The sequence below is a fragment of the Corvus hawaiiensis genome, chromosome 3 (assembly GCF_020740725.1).
Source record: "Corvus hawaiiensis isolate bCorHaw1 chromosome 3, bCorHaw1.pri.cur, whole genome shotgun sequence".
Taxonomy (NCBI): domain Eukaryota; kingdom Metazoa; phylum Chordata; class Aves; order Passeriformes; family Corvidae; genus Corvus; species Corvus hawaiiensis.
Window position 1 is genome coordinate 27,786,148 of NC_063215.1, and position 19,176 is coordinate 27,805,323.

General features: G+C 39.0%; 2 protein-coding genes across 9 annotated transcripts in view; one reads left to right on the forward strand and one right to left on the reverse strand.

Annotated features, from left to right (window-relative positions):
• The window catches only part of PHF3 (PHD finger protein 3), a 49,666-nt gene extending 42,839 nt beyond the window's left edge, over positions 1-6,827 (forward strand). For all 5 annotated transcript variants that reach the window (XM_048297576.1, XM_048297578.1, XM_048297577.1 and 2 more), the window contains 2 exons: positions 1,153-1,348; positions 2,511-6,827. In XM_048297576.1, coding sequence (XP_048153533.1) covers positions 1,153-1,348; positions 2,511-4,684 — 2,370 coding nt within the window. In that variant the 3' untranslated portion in view covers positions 4,685-6,827. The remainder of the gene's footprint in view (positions 1-1,152; positions 1,349-2,510) is intronic.
• Positions 6,828-7,494: 667 nt separating this feature from the next.
• The window catches only part of EYS (eyes shut homolog), an 860,563-nt gene continuing 848,881 nt past the window's right edge, over positions 7,495-19,176 (reverse strand). For all 4 annotated transcript variants that reach the window (XM_048297572.1, XM_048297571.1, XM_048297573.1 and 1 more), the window contains one exon: positions 7,495-9,558. In XM_048297572.1, the coding sequence (XP_048153529.1) occupies positions 8,360-9,558 (1,199 nt within the window). In that variant the 3' untranslated portion in view covers positions 7,495-8,359. The remainder of the gene's footprint in view (positions 9,559-19,176) is intronic.

The following is a 19,176-nucleotide window of genomic DNA, read 5'->3' on the forward strand; positions in this document are numbered from 1 at the left end:
TGAACTTTAGGAATATCTCATGGTTATGTTGAATAGGATGGGTGGCAACTGCTGGCATTTACTTTCTTCCTACCTAACCTTAAACTGTCATTTGCTGTGTGAGAATACTTGTCTTCCTTTGACACAGTAACTTGCCATGAATGATTGGATACAACTTCACATCTCAAGTGTTACCCTTTCATTTTCAGTAGAGTTACATTGTGCAAAAAAATCCAGCTTTTTGCTGGACTTGTCCCAGTGTGTGCCAGTTGTCCTTGTGCTGGGAAACCTATAACTAGGAAGTCTTTTCCAGATGCTGTTTCACAAGTGCTGGATAGAAAGGAATAGCCATTTCCTTTGGTCTGCTGGCTACTTTGATTCTGACACCAGATTGCAGTTGGCCTTCTTGGCATGGATACATCACCCGTTCATACTCAGCTTGTCCACCAGGACCCCCACATCATTTTATGTCAAGCCGTTTTCCAGCCAGTCAGTTCCCCAGCCAGTCCTGGTGCATATGGTTACTCCAGCTCAAGTGCAAGATGTTGCTTTTTGCCTTTGCTGACATTGACAAAGGTCAGCCTTTTTTTTCAGCCTCCTGAGGTCCCTCTGAATGGCCGCCAGTCCTTCAGCATGTGCACCACTGCCCCTGCTTAGGTGCCGTCTCAGTTTTGCAGAGGGTCTTATGTCCAGACTTCCAGGCTGTTCATTAAGCCATTAAACAGCGTCAGCATCATCAACTCCTGAGCTGGGCTTTGGGTGTAATTCTGGGATCTGAAGACTGGTCTTCCACTATTATGAGTGGATATCTTGGGCACAACAGACTACAAAATGCAGCTTTCTAGTAATGTTTAGGGTAGGGAGTAGAATACTTCATTGGAAGCTGGCAAGCTTCCCTAAAACTTGTTATTTAGCTGGCTGTTAAAATATTGTCTCTTTTGTCACGCACTTCAATTAATTTTTTCATCCTAAATGCTTTCTATTTGTTTTATCTAGTTCTGAACAAATTTTGGCCATGTTTCTGCTCCTTCTGTCTCCTCTGTTCTCTGCCTTTTTGGCATAGCTTTTTCTCCTCAGCACTGCTCTTTTAAATAAAGAGCAGTCAGTAAAAAAACATAACATTTCACAGAAAAATATACTTGACCATCTTTTTCTCTCTCTTCTTGTAACCAGGAAATCTGTGTGGTTCGCTTTACCCCAGTAACTGAAGAGGATCAGATCTCCTATGCATTATTGTTCGCCTATTTCAGCAGTAGAAAACGTTACGGCGTAGCGGCCAATAATATGAAGCAAGTGAAAGATTTGTACCTCATCCCTTTAGGTTCCTCAGATAAAGTCCCTCATCATCTTGTGCCTTTTGATGGGCCTGGTAAGTACAGCTTGGAAATTGGAACTTTATTATTGTAACGCTACTTAAAGAAGTTGGCAACAGAAATATAAGAAGAAATAAAATCTTAAAATGCTAGCTATTTTGTTCAAATATGTAATGAGTTTTCCATAGTATTATTATATTAGTTTCCTTGAAAAGACATTAATTACCCCTTGCTAGATTATTCTGATATTTCAAAGACTAAAAGATTAGTGTGTGCAACCTTGTTTTATGTCTGCTACCCTCTTTCTCTAATACAGGTGGCTTTGTAGGTTTCAATGTCAGTAAACTCAGTCACACAAGTGGACTATGGTAGAAGTCATGAGTTCCAAATTGATACTCTCAATTTAAAATAGTATTTTTCATTATTTGAAACATACTAACCTTTTTTTCTAAAGTATTCCAAAGTTCCTTACAAAAAATTCTTTGAAAGTTTAAAATGTAGATGGGCAAGAAAGAAAAGGTCTGGAAATGGCTCTCAGTTGTTCTGCTTACACCTGAGTTATTTTGCATCAGTTTATCTTGGTTATAAAAACTTGTAGATGATCTCTCTTTTTGAGATAGGCAGAGCCAAAATGAAGAGAGAATGAGCTACTACTCAATTTTTTTGCAACTATAAGAACAAAATAGATAGTGAAGAGATAGGTAATAGTGTGCCTTGAAGCATGGTGCCTTTCCTGGAATGAGGGAAATGTTTCTGAAATTTGCTCTTGGTAAATCTTTGAAGAAGTATGTCTAACACAAATTGATGAGGAGACTTTGCGTTTGCAAGTGTTCTGTTTACTTTTTTTTCCTATTATACCTTGCTACCGCTGTTAGCATGTTGTAGCTATGTTAGACTAACACAATGTTTAACTTCTGTGCTGTTTCTGATGAGATTAGATGTCCTATATAACTCTCTTGTATTTTCTATTTGGAAGTTACAGTGTATGAAACAGTTTTAATTGGCAGTACTTGAAGTCATAATTTCAATATTGGAAATACATCTTTTTATTATTTTAAGTATTGTTAATGTTTAACATGACAAGCAGAACAATTTCAAATACCATAAGATTATTACTTTCAATAGTACACTGTATGTGTATGGGGGTTATTTTTGTTAAATTTATTACCTTAACCACAATACAAAGAGATGATAAATTGCTGTTACAATTTTGTACAGGGATTGAAATACATCGACCAAATTTATTACTGGGATTGATAATTCGCCAGAAAATGAAGAGGCAGATTACTGCTGTTTCAAGTGTTACCAGTAGTTTTGCAGATGAAGCTGCTGAAAGTACCTTGAGTAGCTTGCCACCAGAGAAGAAAAGCAAGCCAAGCAAACCTGAAGTCTCTCATCATGATTTGGCACTAGAAGAAGAAGAGGAAAATAATTTTTTTAATTCCTTCACAACTGTGCTACACAAGCAGAGAAATAAACCACAGCAGTCTAATACAGATGATGCTCCAGCAGTTATTGAACCATTGGTGGAAAGTACCAAACATGAACCACCAAAGCCTCTCAGGTTTCTTCCTGGAGTCCTGGTTGGATGGGAAAACCAGCCTTCTACTCTGGAGCTGGCAAATAAACCGTTGCCAGTGGATGATATTCTTCAAAGCCTGTTGGGTACGACAGGGCAGGTTTATGAGCACAGCAAGTCAGAAGCAGGTCCTAGTGAAGACATACCATTATTAAATGAACAGGCAACCTTGAAAGAAGAAACCATGGATGTTCCTGATGTAACTGCTGAAGTTAGCGAAGCAAAGACTGGTTTGGATGATCCTCAAGAATCCACTAATGCTGCTGTAACTGTGGATGCAGCAGTTGTAGGGACCTCAGGTTCTTCAAGAAGTGCTGGTTCTTTGATGGGGCTGAGTCTTAAGGGAAAACCTCCAGATGTCTCCACAGAAGCATTTTTAGCAAATTTGTCTGCTCAGTCACAGAATAAAGAAACTGAAGAAAGTAAAGAAAATGACCCAAAGCGACAGTTACTGGAAAAGGATAGTGTTGCACAGGAAGTTAGAAGGAGCACAAATTCCAGCTTTTCTTCCTCATCAAATTCAGGAAAAAAACCCAATGAGAACAGTGTTAATGTAGGCTCTGCTGAAGGTACCACTGCTAATACTTCTAAATCCCCACCATTTATTAATCTTAAAAGAGACCCACGACAGGCAGCTGGACGAAGCCAGCAGACTAATATTTCAGAAAGCAAGGACGGAGATATTAGCAGGAATGACGACCGACAAAATGCTTCAGGAAATGATCAAGGAGAGTCAGAGAATAAACAGCCTTCTGGAGAAGGGGGCTTAAACATGTATCAAAGTGATCCACAAACCAATGAAACACAGTTCAGTTCAGCTGCAGCTAAGGCAGATAACACAGTTGCATCACAAGCAGAAGATACCAAACACTCACAGGAAGATGCACTGATGCAAAACATTGAAACAGTGAACTCATTTAGAAGAGGACCAGCCGCAACTTCATCTCATTTTGAAACTGAAAACTCTTCTCGTTCTGAATTTATTTCCAAAGTCCCAAGCCCTATTGCAAGTGGCAGCTTCTCATCTGTTGGACCTCCGCAGCAGAATTTTCAGCATCCTAAATCTAATCCACCTGGATTTCAGTTTCAGGCTCCTGCACCTCATAACTTCCCTCCACAAAACAACCCTATGTTTGGATTTCCTCCTCATTTACCACCTCCGCTTCTTCCTCCTCCTGGCTTTGGTTTTCCTCAAAATCCAATGATGCCATGGCCACCAGTAGCTCATTTATCAGGTCAGCCACCACAGTATGCCGGACCCATTGCACAAGGGCTACCTGTGGCTCACAAACAATCAAGATTTTTGGGACCAGAAAATTTTTTTCAGAGTAAAGACAGTAGGAGGCCAGAAAGACGCCACAGTGATCCGTGGGGCAGAGAAGAACAGCATTTGGAGAGAGGGTTCAGCAGAGGCAAAAATGATCGACAAAGACTTTACAGTGAAACCCATCCCCAAAAAAAGGACAGACATGAAAAAGAGTGGAGCAACGAAAAATACTGGGAACAAGATTCTGAAAGAAACAGGCGCAGAGACAGAAACCAGGAAAAAGAGAGAGAGCGGAAGAGTAGAGAGGAAGGACAGAGAGACAAAGAAAGAGTGCGATCTCCACACAGTGATAGAGCTGCTGATGGAAAAAGCCCCCGAGAGACTAGAAACCCAGAAAAAAAGACAGAGAAGCCTAAAAGTGATGAACAGGCTCATGAAAAAGATAAGGAGAGGGAGAAAAGCAAAGACAAGCATAGAGAACGAGAAAGTGAAAAGAACAGAGAGAGACATAGGGACCACAGTGACAGAACTAAAAGCAAAAGGTAAAAAGATGCAGGCAGTCTTTTAAAATTATTTCAATAAACTGTTAGAGTAACGTTGTAAAACTTTGTATGACAAAAAAAAAAAAAGAGCCTGCTAGGATTGTGCCATCTTTTTTATTCCGTGTTGGTGTTTTGCAGAAACAAGTCTGTGTTTTGGTACCACTCAATGTACCAATACTCATCCTTTTTTTCATTATACCAACTATCGCTAGAAGTAGGAGTTTAATATTTTTAAGAATTTTACATTGCTGTATATTCAAAATTTTAAAGATTTCTTTTATTAATATGCAATAAAGGCTTAGAAATTTTCTTAGCTGAGGAAGTTGGCATTAGTAAAGTCTGCAATATAGTTGCTGCCTTTGGTAATTTGTGCTCTCTTCTGTTTTAAGATGCTCTGATAATTTTAAAGCTGGTTTTCATACAATAACCTTCTTTTTAAATTGCACTGTTTTTAAAGACTGCAGCAAAGCCTCAGAATCCACACATTACAACAAAACATAATATGCTCGGTGGTGTGAAGAGTTTGGATTTTTTTTTAAATTATTCAGTAGTACAACAAAAAACTCAAATGTATTTCATTATATTATATTTCAAGTATTTCCTAAGCATCTGAAGCAGTTTGTGACCAGAAATTGGAAGGCTGAGCTGCTCAAATGTTACTGCTTTAAACTGCACTTGTTTTAATAAGAAAGCATTTCTAACCTAAATTCTTGAAAATTATTTGTAGTAGTAAATTCATTTCTCCCACCATTTTCCATGCTTCAAAAACTTGAATACCTAAGCTTGTACATTACTTTGTGTTTTGCTATCCTTTTTACTGTAAAATGTAAATATTTTAAGGGATATTTTGATTCTAAAATGATAAAACTTTCTCACATACTGTGTGTGTTTGATTTCATAGCTGTAAAACTGTAGGCTAAATGAATATAGGAGGCTGAGTCACAGAATGCCACATGTGTTGTACACTTCATGGCTCGGTTTGTTTTGAGTTCAGGAGAACAAAGAGGGGGGAGAAGGGCAGAAGTGTTTGTACCCTTGGAACTTCTGGTAACTTCGTATTTTGTGGACTACCATTCACCAATGCCAAACAACATGCAAACATGAAAACAAATCACCTACTCTTATACTTAAGAGTATACTTATTAAAATACACTGGGCATCTCGTTGAGTCTATCAGAAACAGCAAAAATATTCCACTGTATAAAGAAAAACTGAGGTTTATTGTTCCAGTTTTCAGCATTTTGTTTTTCCATTCTGAGTACACAACCTTACTATGCTGCTGACAGAGCATTTTGCACTTTGCTGTAGAAAAGCCTCTTCTTTCCAGAAAGGTCTTCCCAGTTTAACAACACCTTAATTGTTGGTTTTAATTATGAATATATTTTAAGGTAAATTTTTACTTGTATACCTTTCAAGAAACCTCACGGTCAAATTGGCTAAAAATCTTGCACTGAATGAAGGAGCTGGTAGACTTTTATTAAGTGATGTTTCTTAGGCTCACAGTTGAGAAGACTAATTTTAAAAAATCCTCAGTAACTAAAAGAAATACTCAAACATCTTTAAAATAAAATTAGTCTTTTCCAAATTAATTCCATGGTCTGTGTAGCAGTAGTGCCATTGACTATATCTGGTAGTATTATACATGTGTTTTGTTGTTTAAGTATTTACACCAGAGTTCTGTAGGCACAGAAGTGCACCAAAACATTGTTCTCATTTTTGGAGTAAGCTTTAAATTGACAGTTCTGCATGTGAAGATTTTCTTTCAATCCATTGAAAAGTAGTCTACTCCAAGTCCACTGGTGATCTGCCTCTCACATGTGCATCCATCTCTGCTTTGAAAATAAACTGGAAGCAGTGAAAATTGCAACTGCCTGTATGGAAGGGATGGGAATGCTTTCTGCCAGAAATACCAGAAATAATTTGTTTAAAAGAATATGTAAACATTTTTCAAGTTTGCTGAGTGCTTTGCTACCTGCCTTGTGTATGTAAAACCTGAAGAGAGCCACAGTAAAACAGCTCTTGAGGGAGAGTTTTGTTAAGTGTTTAAATTAACAAACAGAAACAGTCTCCAGGATTTGTTCCTAGGATGTGAGTTAGTGTAATGGGAATAAATCCTGCTGCTACAGGAATAAAGGATTTTACTTCTCCATGGCCTTCAGTCACTGTCCTTCCAACATTTGTGTTAGCTGGAAGTACTCCGATTGCTTGTTCCTTGTTTTACACTGAATCACTGCTCAGATCACAAAAGACAATGTGAACTGCTTAGGAACTGGCAGTACACCAGAAGCCCCAGAGAGAACAGGATAAACCTTAAATATGCTCCCTTCTCCAGCATCACATGGTCATAAAAGGCCCTACTTAGAGAAACTGGAAGAGAAGAATCTGGGGACAGCTCAAATGCCAGGTGGGCTTCATGAGCTGCCTTTTGGGAAAAGGTGCAGAAACTGTTGCATCAGGCTGATCACTTGAGGGCTCAGAGCAGCTGAAGAAGATAGAATGAACCTCCCAAAGATGTTTGCAGATGCTTAGTAAAACATCTGGGGGTAGCTCCCATGCACTTTAGTTATCTTTAAGTCACCTGCAACTGACTTGACAGTGCTTTCATTGCGGAAGCAAACGTGTGTCACCTAGTTCTAGATGCTTATGGCCTTTGCTCCATAATGCACACCCCATCCTCACCTCCCTCTCCACCCCAAAATAGTTACTTGTTTCTGACAGGTACATGCTGATGACTTGCTTTCAGAGAATTTCCATGCAAGGAGGTGATGGTTTATTATGTGCTTTTGAGCAATAGTAAAGTGAAAAAGGAAAAGATAGGAAACAATCACTATTATTTTTATTTAATAATTTTACTTACATACTAAGCCAGCAATGAAATGAGAAATGTAGATGCCATCATACATCATGGGTGTAAGCACATTAAAATAGAACTTGCATTTTTTTTTATTGCTTCCTAAAGTAGAATATAACACAGCTTTTTGAGAAGGAATGGAATTTTTGTATTTATGTATGAACAGCTCTATTTACTTTTGAGATTAAAAATTAATGAAAAATATATTCATAGAAATTTGGTTTACTATGACCAAAACCTCTGTCTCCTAACAGACTCAGAAAGGAGGGAGAACAACTTCATTACCTAATTAGTCTTTGTGGGCTTAACAAGTAATTACAGCTGTTAAGATTTTAAAAATTCTCTGCAGTTAATGTGCTTTTTCGCTCAAGTACACCTTTTCTTCCCCCACCAATTTCAGTTTTTACACTTGACCATAATATTATAGAACTATAAAAGAAACATTCTAGTAAAATTTAAGAGTTGGAGAAATAGGTAACAGTTGTCTGTTCTCATAAAGCAACAAACAACACTTGAATGATGGTTGGCTTTATAAGCTTCACTACCTCTTTGTTTACAAAACTATTAGCAGCACAATAAAGAAAAAAAAACCTGCAGACTTTCCCATTATTTTAAAGTAAATGCTAAAGAGTATGTATAAATAATTCTAGGAGTAAAACAGTTGATCATATTTTATATGCTATTAATACTCCACATAAATTTGTCCCTTATTACTTTTTAAGTGCTTTCTTACATTGGTTGCTGAGTCATACACTGCCAGCTAACACAATAAACAGAAGGAAAAGGAATTTTATCATTTTTTAAAAGTGTCTTGGACAGTTTTTTCAATTAATTTCCAGAATTTCCATCATAAATGTTGTACCCTTCTGCTTTCATTAGCTGAATCTTTTTAGAATCTTGGAAGAGCACAACATCTTTAATTTTACCAATGAATTCCTTCTGAAAAAGCCCTGTAGTGACTGTATTGACTTTCCTGCCAATTTCAAACCCACCAAAGTAGCAAATGCCACCGTAGTTTAAAGCAGTGTATTTCCTTTGTGGGTCAATATCTTCAAAAAGGATTAGTTCCTCATCAAGATAAACCTTAATACAAGTTTGGTTTTGGACTACAGTAATGAAATGCCATCTTCCAACAGAACAGGTAAAGTATTTGCTATGCATTAGAGGAACAGAGATTCTTTCTCCAAGATTAATCACAACTTTTAAAGTTCCATTGGCAAGACCAATGGCAAGGAAGTCATTATCTTCATTTTCACTTTTTCCCATCCATGCTATTAAGCCTTCAGTTTGATTGGTAGTAAAATTTAAAGAAAGGCGGCTGTACTGGAGATCTCTTTTTCCATAAAAAGGATCTGTGTATTTAATGTAGGAGTTACCAACAAACTTTGCTATATAAAATTTGATTTTGTTATCGCAGTACTTACCTGTCCAGCCTAGTGCACATACACAGGTATATGAAAATGAAGAAGGTTGAGGAATACAGAGCGCGTGAGACCCACACATATTTTGTGAACAGTGAATAGATTGTTCACACGTGGTCCCTGTCCACTCTCTTGGGCAGGAACAAGAAAAGCCTGAGTTTTCAACTAGACACGTTCCATTATTTTTGCACACAGTGTAACCACAATCTGTTCCGTCACAGTCACCAATGTTGGCTCCACCTTTGGGGTCAGTCACAGTAAGCTTCAGTTCCCTGTTGTTTATAACAATTTCTCGAATACAACCAGTGAAACCTGTGGGTTCATTTTCTATTGCCATTGGATTGACAAGGTTTAAGGAGGACACCCCTCCGACAAAAAAATCTGTGTGTGTGTCTAGTGCATTCATTCCAGGACTAGCTTTTTGAGTAACGTTTATGCCATCCAGGTCCAGGTAGCCTTCATTACCAACTCTTCCTGCACTGAGTGAGTGCCATGTATTTCCATTTGCATGGACCTTCTGAAGGGTCTGTAGGATGACGGTTTTGTCTCCAAGGTTGTAGCGTAACTGTGTAAATCCATTTGCTAATGATATACATAGAAAGTCACCTGTAAAAAACAGTATAAAATAGTTTTAATTTTTAGAGGGGTTGCGCTGAAGAACAACATATTCATAATTCTGATGCTTTTGTGCCTGCATTTCCTTGGACCATCCTCATATCTAAATCACAAAAAGAGAAATGTTCCCTGATGAACTGCTCTTGGCCTTTTTTTTTTCCCATTATTGGAAACTGAGCTCATATTTGCCTCAAAGTAAAAAGCCCAACCTTCTGAAAAGCTCTGTTTTTGTGCAGAGACTAGGTAAGTGAGGTAGGAGGAAACAAGATCACTTTGGCATCCAGGAAATATGAATCGCTGTTCCTGATTCCACTCTCCCAGTGGAAAAGAATAAAGTTTTGGCCAAATTACAAAGGCAGAAATACTCTCAATATGCTGAATAAAGGCTTGATGGATTTGTCAGTTTAATGAACAGATTTGTCTGTACCAGACATACTCTGCTTTCCCTGAAAGCTCCTTTTCACAACAGGGATGTTTTGGGGTTAATAATCTGACATCTGGAAGAGCAGATACTCTTTTTATTGCATTGTTCTTCTGGAGGCCTTCATGACCTTAGAAGGGAGTTATCTCTTCTTGTACTACCAGTGTTTCTGGCCTTACAGGCAGTGCAAAAGGGAGAGAGAATACCACTTCAAACTGTACTTTCAAGCATGAAGAAGGAAAGCTGGGAAAGGTTAGGAAATGAGAGCTGGAAAAGTTTGTAAGAGCAGCAACGGAGTCTAATAGGGGAGGTGACAGGGAAGCAGAAGAGGACAGCAGAAAAGTCTGCAGATTAAAGTTATATTCTCAAATTTTTTGAGGTCTGCCTGTGCAATTTAACTTTTATTTATTACTTTTGGAAATAATAGACATCAGGTTGTTATCAATTAAACCGGTATATATGTTTGTTAAATTTGAATGCAAGCTTTCCTAATAGCTAGCAGTCCAGTTTTCTTAAAGATTCAACATTCCTAAGGGTGGACCTGTCAGTAGAATGATGAAGTTTGCTCTCGTGTGTTTAATTTCTGAGTATTTCTAATCCTTGAATTACATTGCCTATAGTGAAATTGGATGGCCTAATTTACTGGAGGCTTGTGAAAGTTGCTAAAATTATACCTCCCTAATCAAGAGATGTTCAGGTTGCCATTTAGGCAGGGTGGGGCTGTTTCAGTTGTATTAGTGGCTGTAGAGCACGTTACTTCATGCCTCACCTTCCCTGCTCCAGATACCCATGAAAAGAACAAGAAAAAAGCTCTTCCTTCTTTCAACTCTGGTGATGGCAGAGCACTTGCTTGTAGCTTGCTAGTTCCAGTTGTGATGATCTGGCTCGCTTGCCTGTATGTGGTGTTCTTTTCAAGGACCTTGCTTGGTTGGGTTTTTTTTCCAAAAAATTAATATAATTTCCTTCACTTGTGATTTCTCCTGCTTAGTGATGTGGCTTTAAGTGTGCTTGATTTTTCAGTGCATAATTTGAATGCACTCGTTTTGTTTCAGCAATGTACATAACCTGCTTGTCTATTTCTTTTATCAGGCCCTCAATCCTAGGGTAAGAAAGGAACATGAGGAAAAGTTTCTGAACTACCTCTTTGGCAGCCTTCAATCCTCTCTCCTACCCAGACATGCAGACTTGCATAAGGACACAAGTACTCATATTTTGCTGTCTAGGAAGAAGGAAAACATCTGACCAGGGCTGCTGTTGCATCTGGCCTGTAATCAAGACCCAAAGAAGCTGGCAGTTCTCCAAGACTTCTGGCCCGCAGGGAAGGGTTTTGGTAGCTTTGCGCATTTGATGATGATCTGTCTGTTTTAGAATCTTTAATCTTATCTCAAGAGCAAATCTGTGTTACTGAATCTGCTACCTACAGTGTAAAGAGGTTATTGCTGAGTACTCTGTTCTGGCACAAATTTGAAGCCTCACTTCAAATTGGAGTAACTTCTGCTCCTTATGAACAAAACAATTACTTTCCAGTTTCAACTCTCCCTGAGGCTCTTGATGTACTTTCTTACTCCTCTGGTTAGACCCTCTCTTTTCACAGATGGCTTGCCATTTTAGTCTTTGGCAAGAACAACAGAGTGCTGAGATAAATTTTAGGATCTGAAAGTTGATCCTAGGGTGCACTCAGTATTTCTCCATGAAGTTTATCATATCATAGGTAATACTAGGGACAACTGGCTGAAAACATCTTACAACTGTGATGTATGTTCAGTGTCCAAGAAACTTCCTCCTAAAGTGAAGGATGAGCTTATCTTTGATCCTTTTCATTTTAGCAGCCAGTAACATTTTCAGCAACGGATCTCCGTCTTCCCTGTCTCTGAGGGCCAAGTTGCACAGCTGGAGCCTGTGCAGGCCAATGTCATCATAAGAATTGTATCACCAGTTTAAACAGATGTCATTCTTGCCACTGATTTTCTCTTCTTGGCAGTCTCGGTGTAGGAGACAATGAAGCAGGGTGGTTTTTCACTATTTCAGTTTGATCATTGCTCAGACCTGTCTCATATAACCTGTGGCCAGAGACCTTTCTGAGGAAGTTTACTTTTGTTAAGCATGAAGGAGATGACATGCTTAGTTTTTCCAGCACTAGACTGTATAGCTGGTCCCCCCTTTCTTGAAAATACGACCTACACACAGGACACACAACTTTGCTTCTGGCTTTTCAGATTAGCATCTCATCTAATATGGGCTATTCATCTCCATCAGTGGTGTCACAGAAAAAGCAGAGACTCCTGAGATAGGCACTCACAGTTAGTCTTTTGTTGTGCATGCAAGTCTTTGCCCAACCTGTTGGATGCAAGGAACTGTAAGGCAATCTGTGTCAGTAAGGTTGAATCTCCTTTAGAAATAGACTGTTGTAGCTTAGCTGGGCCTTGAAACTGCAACATGTCAAGACTCTGGGTGTTGAACAAAATTATTACTAGCATTCAGTTCTGTTCTGATGCACCTTCCTTCCCCTGTCATATTCCCTGTTTCAGTAAAAGAAAAAGTGTTTTTTTATAGCCCAAATGCTAAAAGATTGTTTTCTTCTCAAGGAAAGGGAATTTTGTAGCAGGTATTGCCTTAAGGAAAGACCTGTTCTGAAGATAAAACAGCACTTCTACCTGTAAATCCTAGTTCAGGGTTTTCACCAAGTGACAGAACGTCAAAGTTGCTCTGCCTCAGAGTGGATTGTCTCTATTCCATATTAGCAGCCAGAACTCCAAAGCAGGTGTGAACTTTTCTTTGTAACCTTATTTTCATGGTTTTATTATGTGCACAAGTCGCACCAGCTGCCATATCGGATGTCAGAATTCCCAGAAGCCTAGTCAGCCCTGTGTCTTGAGCAGTTAGTTCCTAAAAGTGGGAGTTAATGAAAAGTCTCCTGTAAGTACATCCAACTGCTACTGTGAGATCTGGATTATCTGTGATAGTGTCTTCTTAGGATGAATTCTGAGTGCATCACAAAATTTTTCAGCTTGCTACTACTATGAAAAAGTATGTAAGTCTCTTCAACAAATTGGTTAGTCACACTGTCAAATTTTAAATTCTTCCAAATGGTGACAATGCCCTTTCATGTTCAGTCTTTATCTGGACATGCAGGTGTGTCTGTATACCCCCATCCAAAGAGGGGATCATGCTCAAGCAGTATCAACTCTCCATATTTCTATGTTACCATAGGAAACTCGTGTACATCATAATTTGTCAAAACTTGGTACAGTTGGAAATGCATTCTAGGAATATTGCACTCTACTTGGAGGTGTCATATTCAGGCCAGAAGCATCACCAGAGTAAAAAATGTGATAATATTCAATTTACACAGCTGTGTTGGGCAAAGATCTCTGCATTTACTGCCTATACTACCAAATATGCCTAATACGGATGTATTTCCTAGGAGGGCTGAATACAATGTCAGAGGGTCTCAGGTTGACGCACTGTGAGCTGGGATGGCATCCTGGATGGTATTTTTAACATTTCTGTTTCAAGGTCTCTTCTCTTCTTTAGTGACTTAAGTCTACCCTTGTGCTCTGGTGTGTGTGTGTGTAAGGCAAGGCCTTTATTACCTATTAAAAGAGTACCTGAAGTTTTTCCTACACTCCACTGCAAATTAAGACGGATTTCCCACTAGTTTGTATGGCCAAAGGAGCTTCCAGAACATACTTCTAAATAACTTTTGAAGTAGTGGATGCAGTCTTGTAGTCAGTTCACTTTTTTGCTGCTTTTATCATGGTCCCAGTGATAAGAGAGATGCAAGTGTCCCTGAAGGCTCTCTGTGTGTTCAAAACTCACATTAGTTCCTGGGACTGCTGAAGGTCTAGGTTCCTTTAAGCCACGTGTTGCTTGTCTTTGTCTCATCCTGTGTTACTGAGCAGAAGCCTCTATGCTAAGCTGGGGACAGAGGCTTTGATGAGCTCAGTGCCTCAGCAGCTTCTGCAGCTTAAGTGTCCCAGGAGTGTCACTGTGGTTTCCTGGTTACTGAATATCTACAGTCTTGGTTCCTTTAGTTGTTTCGGAGCCCTGAGACAGCATCTCTGGATGTATGTTTGCAGTCTCTGCCTTCTCTTGGTTTTACCTCACCCTTCTGCCCTCTGGCTCAAGCCCAGAATGCCAGTTTCTATTACTGTGGTATTGAGTAGCATTTCCTCCACTCTCCTTCCACCTTTTTTTTCAGAAGTTGTTATTGATCATTGGTGCCATCTTGGTGGCAGAGCAAACATTTGAACCTTTTATTCTCATAAGCAGTAACATTCATGGGAATCATTCCCAGCTAATGACACCTTTTACTCAGCAGAACTGTAGGTTCTGCTACGTGCTCATCTTCACTCTAAACTGACCTTGTTAAGCCACCATAGTGCAAGGCCTGTGTCTTGAGCAGTATTATTGCCTCGTGTTGGCATGATGCATCCTATAACCATCGCAGCTCCAAGAGGTATCTGCTCACTGCTCTTTCCTGCCTTGCTGAGCTGAGGTCGCATTGCTTTCATTCTTTTTTTTCATCATTCTGTTCTTCATGTTTTCCTCTCATCCTGCTCTCCTGTATGATTTTACATGGACCTGAACCACATCCTCTTACCCTGTCACCCCTTACGTATTCTTCCAGGAGCAGAACTTTTCTTATCTAGAAGGGGTTGAAATAGCCCTATCAGCCTCCAACTGAATGGCTACAATCTGTGGCCAAGGAAGATGATGCACTGTGGTGTCCACCTGAGAGGAAACCTGACCGGTAGTTGTCCTTGACATGCCTCCTGAGCATTTCCAGTAGCCAGTCACCCCAAGACACCAGAATAAGGCCCAAGGCCAAGGAGAGAAAACAGGGAAGAAGAGGAAGAGCTATAAATGGATAGAATGAGGGAATGAAGAACAGAGAAGAGATGAGCCTTATTCTCACCCTTCTGCAGCTTCTGCTGTTAATTGCTAGCTGATAATATGTCAGCATGGTTGAAACTGCCTTCCTTTAAGTATTTTAACCTTAACCTTGTCTTTGCCCTTGTCTGAGTGTGTGCATGCAGTTAGGTATCAGCTGGCTGACAACGTGAAGGAGCTTGTTGCAGCTGTTGTAGCTTGATCTTTTACCTCGGGGTGACCATAGCCAGTACCCGTAATGCACACTTAAAGGAGCTACCCATGGATATGCTTTCATGGATGATTATAATTTATTCTGCTCCATGTATGGAGTTCCATCTCACAGCTCATGCAAGACTGAAAACTGGTGTCAAGCCAAGCCTGTATATTTTCAAACCATGTAAAAAATCAGTGTGTCAATAGGTAGAGTCCAGCTTCAGTTTGGAGCACCATCCCATAGCAGGAAGGGCATAGCTGGGATCCAGAGCAACCCTACAGACCGTGATGCCCATGCAGCTGCAAGGCGTGGGCAGTTATCTATTTGTAGGTCAGAATATTCAGCATCACCTTTCCAAAATGTGTTTCTTCTTTGTGAAGAAATTTTCTGTGCTTCCTTTAGTCACCACTGTTAACCTGGCACGTTTTGGCAGCTGAAAGAGCCACCTTCCTTGAGCAGCCTCAATTTGCCAAACTTTTTTGTTTTGCTTGCCAGTGGCAAATGGGTAACAATAATATTTCATATGAAACAGATTTCAAGACAGTGGGGATGTCTGTTCTGTCACACAGCTGGCTGGCAGTTCTGCTTCCTACACTGCTGATTTAGTCCATACAAATAATTCCAAAACTAGTAACAAAGCAGAAATTATGTCCCTGTCAGCTAAGGAAATATGGCTGCAAAGAGAAAAGACTCTAACCACTGAACTTCTTGTTTTAAAAGTGGGTGAATAATCAGTTTCTTTCTGATTAGGAAAACAACACTCCTGCCTTTTGGGTATTCTAGAAATTCTGAATATTTCCAAAAGATTTTAGTCCAGTTCCATGATTCAGTTTTCATCATAAGCAATGTTTTAGAAAATCATACAGACATCACACACTTGTACTGGCATTCTCTTATTTTCATGTTATAGATTTATAAACTGAAATGCCTTAAATATCAGGAGTTAAAGTTTTTAGGTTTTTCAAACCAGGTAGGTAACATCATCTGGCTAAAGAGAGACAGAAAACTGCTGTTGCAAATGTGAGTGTTAAATTTAGCATGAGTCATCCCATTCTGTTTATTAACCTGACTTCATTCTTAGTCACCTAGCATGGCTGTTCTTTCTCATCTCTTTGGGGAGCAAACCTTTCCATCACCCTGGCCTGAACTCTGGAATAATGCAGGCAGTCTACGGCACATTCCACTTTTGTTAACAAAGGTAAAGTTTCAGTAATGCGATGACTCAACAAAAAAACAAGGCTCCTTCTAAACTGCCTTTTACCCAGAGTGCCAAGGCCTCCAAGTATATAGAGGGGTTGCTGTGTAAATGGACTGAATTATATACATTCTTCAAGCACTTGGTGGGCATCCAGCAAGCCCTGTCTGAATTAAAGGCTGTTTAATCATTAGGGGTCTCATGCTTTCATTGGTAAAAATAGGATACACTGCCCTTGAGAAAATGTGAAGTGAGCTGGCCTTCTACAGACAGTATGCTGGACTCCACATGAGTTCCGTAATGTTTGCAGAGACCTTGCCCAGAAGCAGTGCATAGAGCAAGTAGTCAGAGGGGAAAAAAAATCCCCTTGTAATTCTATCTTCAAATTTCTGAACTCAGCTCACTTGTTGGGTTGGGTTATATCCCCAGCTTATTACTAATATTACTAGCCACATAAATTTTGCCAGCCTTTGGAAATTACATTCTTAGGGCCTGCAGAAATCGGTAGTACCAGACTTAAAGTCATGAGGCAAATTCGGAAGGAGTTGACAAAGCAACAAAATGGATGACTGGCAATTAGAGGAAATTATGCTAATGGCTTCACAGGATGTTTTCCATTTCATGCCAGTTTGTGAGGTGTTTAAATGTGTGTACTGGAGTAGTGATATTTTTAGAGGAATAGAAGCTGAAACTGCCAGATCAACTTTAAAGTAAGGAGACTTACCTTTTCTAGAAAGTTCTGTAATGTTCTTTGGAAAGAACAAAGCTGGAAGAAAACGTTTCAGCAGAAGTCTCATGTTTTTTTCTTCACCTACTAAAGATGTGATTTTATCTTTAATGATGGGAGGATTATTTGATGGGACATGCCCCTGAAGGAAAAGTCCCAGTGTAGTGTTTACATGGGTGACTAACCAAGCTGATATATAACTGTGCTACTCAGTATCATTGCTAAATTAGCTTCATAGTCAGCTCATTTCTTTTAAGAAAACAGCACTGGCTAGTAAGGAAAAAAATTTCTAATTGTTTCCTATTAAAAAGGAGTTTTAGAAACAAAATCCTGTGATTTCAGCAATTAATTTATTAAATTTTACATAACTGTGTAGAAGAAGCTTTATTTAAAATGCTTTCTAAACTAATCCTCAACAGAAAGCTCTATCTCATCTGCTGGCTGCTAAGAATACTTCTGAGTCTTTCATCAATCTAATTCTGCCTGGATTTGACAGGATTATATGAAGGCAAATATAAAAAGCCAGACGATTAGCTTTTCCTAAATTTTTCAAAACTTGAGGACAGTGAAAGTGGAAGTGAGAAATTTGTAAATAAATTACTCTATATTAGATGAATTTTATTTTGAAATGGAATTGCTATGATTCTAGAAAGAGATTGAAAGAAAGTATTCCTTCTTGTGCAAACGAAACACTCAGGAACGGCAATAGAATGAGGGCATGCTTGAACTAAACCACTCCTGGCCCAAGTTAAACATACTTAGCACTCTCTTCGATGCTTCCGAAGAGATACTTAATTTCATTATATGCTAGCTGCTTCCATGACCTCTGACTATACTTTTTGAGAGAGATCCTTCTTTTCTCTCTTCTATTTTTCATGGCCCATGTAATGCTTTAGTTTGTGCAGGAGAGAACTATTCACCAAGAATCTCAGAACTTGGCCTGTAAGGGATAGAATTATAAAAGATTGATTGTAGAAGAAAGAGCCCTTTGCTAATACATGTATTTTTATTACAGATGCTCCATATATTTTTCTTTGAAGCTTCTTCTCTGTATGTGGTTGCAATTAGAGTAAGGCAAACTGGAGGTGCCAGCAGTGTATGATGCATTGTCAATCTGTTGAAACATCTGTGTACACGATAAGGTGTTGGTACATTGGGCATGTGTGTGATAATATTAATTTGTGCCTGAGTATGTTTATTGAAATATCTCAGAGCTTTAGACTTTGCACAAAGGAATATAAAAATACATGATCAATAGTTAATTTGTTTTTTGTCTAAGATGATGTTATGGATGACACATAATGCTTCTGTTTGAAAATGTGCAAGTCATCATGTAAATGCAATTGAGTATGGTAATAAAGTAATTACAAAAAATGTACACCTTAAAGACTAAATTTTAGGATGTACTTACACTATCAAAGTATGTTTTCTTGACATGAAGTTTTAGGAATGTTAACTTAGTAAAGTTTAAAATAATTCTATGAATATTTTATTTAGATCTATTTGTCACTCTGCATATCTGGGAAATGCAGAACTTGGATGTTTTACATGCTGCACCAGCACACTTTTCAACATTATATAATAAAAAGCTACACTTCTGAGAAGCCTCATTCGCTCTGTTTACTTTCACTTGTTTGATCAGTTTTTATATTGCTTTGGTTTTGGTCATTTAAAACACTGGGCCAACCCCCCAAACTGAAAATCTTAGTGTAGCTTATAAGAAGCTGTCCGTGGTCACTTTTCAGGGAGAAGTGCTTTCCTGAACCATTAAATAAGTTCATTATGTACTTGCTGGCTTTGGACTAATCTAAAACTTTGATTTTGCATGTTCTTTTCTTATGAACCTAATTATTCACAGTTCAAAACAACTGTACAATACAGTTCTGGTGTCCCCAGCATAAGAAGATATGAAATTATTGGAGCAAGTCCAGAGGAAGGCCTGGTAAGAGAACGGGAGAACCTCCCCTACAAAGACAGACTGAGAAAGTTGGGGCTGCTGAGCCTGGAGAAGAGAAGGCTGTATGGAGACCTTACAGGATCTGGAGTGGGCTACAAGGAAGTCAGAGAAGGGCTTTGTCAGGAACTACAGGACGAGTAATGGGTACAAACTGAAAGAGAGGAAATTTAGGTTAGATATTAGGAGGACAGTTTTCACTGTGAGCGTGGTTAGACACTGG